The sequence below is a fragment of the Cryptococcus neoformans genome (genome assembly GCF_000091045.1).
Source record: "Cryptococcus neoformans var. neoformans JEC21 chromosome 3 sequence".
In the NCBI taxonomy this organism is placed as follows: Eukaryota; Fungi; Basidiomycota; class Tremellomycetes; order Tremellales; family Cryptococcaceae; genus Cryptococcus; species Cryptococcus deneoformans.
The window spans coordinates 260385-267500 of NC_006685.1; the positions used below are offsets into that span (position 1 = coordinate 260385).

Below are 7116 nucleotides of genomic sequence, written 5' to 3' on the forward strand. Positions count from 1 at the left end.
GCGCGAAGACAGCAGGCCAAAGAATGAAACAGCTGTCTCACAGTACTGACAGTAACAGGAGTGATGTTAATGACCTCGGAACAGTATAATATTATTGGCACCTTCTACACACTCTAGTCACGTCGGTCCCAACAATTATCAAGTAATTTAATAATACGCCTGTCTGTGCAAGTAGAAGAAGATAGAGAAAATGCTCCGTTTGCCGGCAGCTACCGTCGCGTCGTAAGCTTGAGTTATAATAATGGCCTCAATTATTATTACAGAAAATTACAAGGCTAAAATATATACAATCATCAATTCCTGCTATTATTATCGTATAATTGCCACACCACGTAGTACAACTTTTGTGGCTTTCCCAATGACGTGCCTGGGTGATCTTTTGCATGCACGATGATGAAGCTGGTCAACTTCTAGCAGGCGCCAACCTTAGTCCTTCCTCCTCATCATTTCTTAATATTTCTTAATTTCCACAACTCACTCACGACCGACCACTCAAGACAGTCAGCAAAATACAGAATGGTTGTGCAAGATCTTGCACAGTCCGTCTTCTCATCTGTCTCGGAGTCTCTCGTAGAGGTTGCAAAGAACAAGAACAAAAATCCGTAAGCCGGTTTGGTTACCTTCTAGTCCTATTTCAGCCATGAATAACACTGACGATCAATATGTCACAGCCCACCACCATTAATCTTGCGGCATAGTTTATTCTTTCTCCCTCTCTTTGTGTCAATCTCAGCACTTGTACTCCTTCTCTCTTGGGCGGTCCCTAAAGCGTACACCTTTATTCGCACAAAACTCTACAGACAATCTTATCAACCTTTGCTCATCAATGACGAAGAACTAGATGTTGAAACAGAAGCTGTGGAAGTGACTCCCATTCCCCCCTCTATGCCGTCCGGCGGTCTTCTTGCCGACTTCAAAGCGCATGTTAGATCTATGAAAGAGTTTGGTTCTGTGCTGTTCGGCCTGGAGATTTTGCGAACCTTATGTCTGTGTGCTCTTTTGGGTCTCAGTATATATGCCACAATCTTGGCCGAATCACCAGAGGAACATCAGACTGTGTATGAAGACGGAACTGTCGAAGATATGGCCAAGCAATGGGGCAGGAAAAAAAACAAGAAGAAGAAGGGCAAGCACTCCAAGTCTACTGTGGATGATTACTCTAGCTTGGAATGGGGAGAGTTTGGCGTTTCCGGATTCTACGTGAGTGTCTATAGGCTAATTCAACGATTATTAAGAGAGCTTCGTACTGACTATTCACAGCTCTATACTCTCATCTTCTCTTTACTTCTGCTGACGCTACGCCCGGCAACCCGTCTTCGAAGACATATCATTACCCACCTTGACTCTCTTCTCTTGCTTGCTTTTGCTGTGTACGCCTATCGTGACATTTGGCCACTTTTCACCTTCAACCTCGACCCTGCGGACATCAACACTCCTGTCACTTGGGCTCGTGTTGCTATTCTCACAGTGTCGGCAGTGCTCATCCCTCTTGTGCGACCGAGAACTTATGTCCCTGTTGATCCCGAGAATCCTTCGCCCCCGGGAGAGATTCATCCTGAGCAGACTTCCCCCTTGCTGTTCTACATGTTCTTCGAATACATGACAGGATTGGTCTGGAAAGCTTGGAAAACACCAGCCCTTCCTTATGAAGATTTACACCCTTTGGCCGATTATGACCGGGCGGAATATCTGTACAAGGTGTGATGAATTTTCATAATCACCGGCTTCACTGACTTTGTCTTCTGTAGCAACATATGGATAAGCTTGATCCTGTCCGACGAAAGGAAAAAGGTCTCAAGCCTCGAAACTTAGTTCTCAGTTTGGCGTCAGTGTTTAAGAAGGAGATCGTGATGGTTTCTCTCATGTCAGCCTTGTCCGCGATCTTTGAACTTTCTGGCTCTGTTGGTATCAACCAGTTGCTTGACTATTTGGAAAAGGACGGCAAAGGCCATAGTCTTCGTCCAATCGTTTGGATCATTTTCCTCTTCCTCGGGCCCACCTTCGGCTCTCTTACAATGCAATTCTACATCTTCACTACCACTAGGTCCCTCGTTCGGAGCGAGGCTCTTCTTACCCAGTTACTCTTCGATCATGCCCTTCGACTGAGAATGAAAGACCAGGTGGATGACGATCGGGAGAAAGAAGTGGATAGCATGACGAATGGCGAAGGCTCAGCCCCGTTGATCACGGTGGAAGATGTGGAAGAAGTTATTGATCATGCTCCTGGAGCTCCAGGAGAGTTCCACGATAGGTTCGATAACGAGACGGAGGAGGAAAGTACTGCACAAGGTAATGGCAAGCGAAAATCGGCTCCTCAGTCGACCGATGCTACAGAAGTTGGTAGTGCCAACGGTTCTAATAAGGACGCCGCTGTCGATAGGAAAGCTGCTGCCGATGAAGAGGCGAGGAAGAGCAAGGGTCAAGGGTTGGCGGGAAAGATCAATGTGCTTATGGCTGCGGACATCGAGTCAGTCATTGAAGGTGTGTATGGTATCAGACCAATATGAAGGCAACATGCTAAGGAATCATTTAGGACGTGACCTTGCCTTAATCTTCGTTTACACCCCTGTTCAGTTTGTTCTTTGTGTCGTCCTGCTCTATCGCATCCTTAGCTGGAGTAAGTGACCTTCAATAGTGCGAGAAAAGCCCACACTGATGACGTATGGTTATAGGTTCTCTCATTGGGATGTTGACGATGTTCATCACTCTTCCTCTGCCCGGTCTACTCACTAAACTCAATGCCCAATTCCAGCAGAAGCGAATGCTCGCGACTGATTCCCGTATCGATACGATTACTGAGTCTATCAACGCTCTGAGAATCATCAAGATGTTCGGTTGGGAAGACAGAATCAAGGAGCGTGTGGCTGCCAAGAGGGAGGAAGAATTGACCTTAATATGGCAAAGGCGATTGATGAACCTGTGAGTTATGCTCCAGCCGGTGGGATATATGTCAATGCCGCTTACAATATCGACAGTTTCACCACACTTTTGAACACTGTGTTGCCTGTTCTTACTATGACCGTTACTTTTGCTGTTTACACCACTATCCAGAAGCAGCAGTTGACAGCTGCAAAAGGTTTGTGTCAAAATCATCAATTTGGCCAGCGTTAATAACGTCTTTCGAAGTGTTTACCAGTATGACGGTGTTCGAACTAGTAAAGGGTCAATTGGGAATGGTAAGTCGTTGCTCGACCTAGTAAGCCAGGTTACTGATGCTTTTTACATCAGTGTTTCTATCTCATCAACTCTGTCGTCACTGCTTGGGTGTCTGTTCGACGGTTGGACAAGTTCCTACACGAGGTGAACATTTGCAATGCTTTTACGTCTCTTCTCGCTAACCAAGTTTGTAGAGTGAGATGATTGATGAATATTCTGAGGGCAAGCTGGCAACCATCAAGCCTCCGGAGCAATTAGAAGCGGAGCAGGAAGGACTTATCCGAATTCACAACGCCACGTTCACTTGGGGTAGTGAGCTCTATACCTCCACCGAAATTCCTTTCAGGTTGAGCATTGAAGACACGACTTTCAAGAAGGGCAAGATTAATTTGATCACTGGGCCTACAGGTAGTGGCAAGAGTTCATTCTTGAAGGTAATCTCAACCGCTGATATGCGAATCAAGTCGCTGATCTGGTGCTATTAGGCTTTGATCGGAGAACTTCATTTCGAACAGAAGCAGGGCGCCTTTTACCACCTTCCACGTGAGGATGGAGTGTCGTACGCTGCTCAGGAAAGTTGGTGTACCTCCGACTCTGTTCGGGACAACATTCTTTTCGGCGAACCTTTTGAGGAATCCAGGTACTGGAAAGTTATCAGCGCTTGTGGTCTTGAGCCTGATTTGAAGCTGTTCGATGATGGCGACTTAACGGAAGTTGGCGAGAAAGGCATTACCCTCAGTGGTGGTCAAAAAGCGAGGCTCACTTTGGCTAGGGCGATATATTCCAAGACTGCGGTCGTCTTACTTGATGGTAAATCTTTTTTATCAATCGAAGATATGATGCTCATCCTTTACGGCAGACATTTTCTCTGCATTAGACACCCTTACGTCCAGATGGATCATCGACAATCTTTTGAGTGGTGACCTCGTCAAGGACAGGACTATTTTGCTTATCGTATGTTTGGGATCATTCACTGCAATGTTGATCACTGACATATGAAACAGACTCATCACATTCATCTTGCCGCTCCGGTGGCCGATTTCATCATCACGCTCAATGAAGATGGCAGTGTTCGCAGCCAGGGCTCTATCAAGGAGGGTACCCTCGACGCAAGCGAACTTCAAGAAGCCGAAGAGGCCGAGGAACAGGAGCTCAAAGAGGCCAAGCAAGGGGAGAAGAAGGTTGAAGAGAAGCCTACCACTAAACTTATTCAGGCTGAAGAAAAAAGCGAAGGAAGAATTTCCAGGAAAGCATTGTTCGCATTCTTCAGGTGGGTGAAATGAATCTCAATGTGAGACTGCGCAAATGTTGACTGAAGTACAGAACATTCGGTGGTCCCATCTTCTGGTTCCTCTACTTTGGTCTTCTTGTCGGCGGCCAGGCCATGTCGTCCTTTGAAACATACTGGCTGGGTCGTTGGGCCCGAGCTTACGATCAAGCAGAGGATCCAAGAAAGGTCTCTGTGACGTTTTATCTAGGCTTGTATTTTGTCTTCGTTCTCATCGGTCTCGTGCAGCTTGCAGCTTCAGCCATTATTTTCTATATGGGTGCCGTGAAGGCGTCGCGAGAGGTTCACAAGCGTTTGGTGAACACAATATTTGGCGCCTATATGAGGTTTTTGGATTCGACTCCGGTTGGAAGGATTATCAGTCGTTTCACTAAGGATATGAAGTCCGTTGACGGCTCTTTCACCGAAGTAAGTCATTCGCTAGTTGATATTAGCACCAAGAAAATTAATTGAAATCGATTCTCATAGACTTTTGCAAACGTTGCCGATGTGACCGTTGGATTGGCACTGAAGATTATTGTTGTCATTTCGCTTGTCCCATTGTTCTCTCTTCCTGCGGTCGTGAGTGTCACTTAGGTTGGTGAGTGCATAGAAGCTGATTACATTTTTGCAGTTCATTGGTTGTCTGGGCGGTATTTTGGGTGAGATGTACATTCATGGCCAACTCAGCGTGAAGGTGAATCCAAAGCTTTTCGACCTTAACAACTCCAAGCTAACGAGAGTATCACAGCGAGAGATGTCTAATGCCAAGAGCCCCTTGTTCTCGCATTTCTCTGCCGCCTTCAATGGTATCGTGTCCATCAGAGCTTACGGGGCCCAGCAGAAGGTCAGAAAGGAAGCCCAGAGGAGAGCTGACAAGTATACTAGAGCAGCAACTGCTGTAAGTGCCGTAATCTGCTTCCAATTGGCTCACCTGCTTATGCTCTCGTGTTTCTGCGCGATTTGTTCTTTCTCTCATCTAGTTGTACGTTGAATTCTGGGTTCCAAACCTTCACGAGGCTGATCTAAAATTGTAAAGCTACAATCTTAATCGTTGGGTAACCATTCGACTTGACATGCTTGGCGGCTTGTTCGCAGCTTCGCTCGCTGCCTTCTTGGTATATGGCCCTAGGCTCGACGCGTCTACCTCTGGCTTCGCTCTTTCTCAAGCCATTTCATTCTCATCCATGATTCTCGTGAGTTCCATCCTAGTCTCAAAAAGTGGACATATAGCTGATATACGTCACAGTGGTGGGTCAGGATGGTCAACGAGATGGAAGTTCAAGGAAACTCTGTCGAAGTAAGTAAAATGTTTCCTCAATGGCTTGTCGCTTATCCTCATATAGCGTATTCAAGACTATTTAGTCATCCCTCAAGAACCCGCTTTTGAAGAGTCCAAGCAACCTCCCGCAGCTTGGCCTACATCCGGAGAGATTGTTCTTGATCATCTTTCTGCCAAATACTCTAATGATGGGCCGCTCGTCCTTGACAACCTTAATCTTACGATCAAAAGCGGCGAGAAGGTTGGCATCGTGGGAAGGACTGGTAGTGGCAAGTCGACCCTTGCCTTAGCTTTGTTGAGGATGTTGCCCACAACTGGAAAGGTTTTGATCGATGGAGTCGATACGGGAAAGATCAACTTGCATGCGTTGAGGTCAAATGTGACCATCATCCCTCAAGATCCTGTGGGTATCTTTTAGCGTCTTATTTTGTTTGGCTCATGCAGTTTCGGCAGATCCTGCTTTCAGGCAGCCTCCGTTTCAATCTTGATCCCTTTGGCGAACATGACGATTACGAGCTCAACGATGCTCTTCAACAGTCTGGCCTTGGTGCTACCCGCCAGCCTGGTGGTATTGGCGCGGCTACACCTCAGCGATTAACCCTCGACACCCATATTTCCGCTGGTGGTGGTAACTTGAGTCAAGGCCAGAGGCAGCTTGTGGCGTTGGCGAGAGCTCTGGTGAGAAATAGCAAGGTCCTCATACTTGATGAGGTACGTCTGTTGGGGTTAAGGATGATTGATCGTAACTGACTACAATATACTCATAACAGGCGACAGCGTCTGTTGACTTTGACACGGACACACTAATTCAAAAGTCTATTCGCGACCTGCCTTCCTCGTGCACTGTCCTTACAGTCGCCCACCGGCTTTCAACCATCATGGACTATGACCGAGTCCTCGTCTTAGGAGCGGGAAAAGTGTTGGAATTTGATGCGCCCGAAACATTGAAAAAGAATAGCGATAGCTACTTTGGAAAGTTGTGTCAGGCGATGGAGGGGAAGAGTAGCGACGAGCGTTGACAGACTTCTTTCTGAGTGTATAAATTAGATATATAGTAATGCATTCCGCTATTCCTTCTGAATCTAGTAGGTACTGGCAATTGTCTACCAATCATTCAATGTCCATGGGTCGGCGAAGTCATTTGTGATGAACAAATATCGATTATCGCTCCTCCTCTTGGTGATGTGCGATCGCCAAGTCCTTTTAGCGTGAATTAATAATGGAAGTGAGAACAGGCAGACTAATTATAAGTCCGCAATGGTACAGTATCCGAGGCATTTTCATCGAGCAATAAATAACAGTTATTAAAATCAAGCACGTTTTTGGCTTTATCATGAGTCACAAAGGCGAATTTCACATTTCCAACGCAACAGCAGCAGAGCTAACGCTGATTAGCGGTTGGTAAATGACG

General features: G+C 46.4%; 1 protein-coding gene across 1 annotated transcript; it reads left to right on the forward strand.

Annotated features, from left to right (window-relative positions):
• Positions 1-408: 408 nt before the first annotated feature.
• On the forward strand, positions 409-6773 carry CNC00900 (ATP-binding cassette (ABC) transporter, putative). The gene is made up of 23 exons (XM_024656677.1): positions 409-602; positions 672-1200; positions 1261-1698; positions 1749-2481; positions 2534-2617; positions 2673-2919; positions 2976-3076; positions 3127-3176; positions 3229-3300; positions 3351-3590; positions 3642-3966; positions 4016-4110; positions 4161-4426; positions 4480-4852; positions 4913-5005; positions 5058-5120; positions 5175-5324; positions 5407-5408; positions 5463-5619; positions 5673-5723; positions 5770-6108; positions 6159-6416; positions 6476-6773. The coding sequence occupies exons 1-23, from the start codon at positions 517-519 to the stop codon at positions 6722-6724; spliced, it is 5001 nt and encodes a 1666-aa protein (XP_024512353.1). The 5' UTR covers positions 409-516; the 3' UTR covers positions 6725-6773.
• The last annotated feature ends 343 nt before the right edge of the window (positions 6774-7116 follow it).

Coding starts and splice junctions, on each gene's coding strand:
- CNC00900 (XM_024656677.1), top strand. CDS start 517: ATGGTTGTGCAAGATCTTGCACAGTCCGTCTTCTCATCTGTCTCGGAG. Junction 1,699..1,748: donor GGGCGGAATATCTGTACAAG/GTGTGATGAATT, acceptor TGTCTTCTGTAG/CAACATATGGATAAGCTTGA. Junction 6,109..6,158: donor CCATCATCCCTCAAGATCCT/GTGGGTATCTTT, acceptor CAGTTTCGGCAG/ATCCTGCTTTCAGGCAGCCT.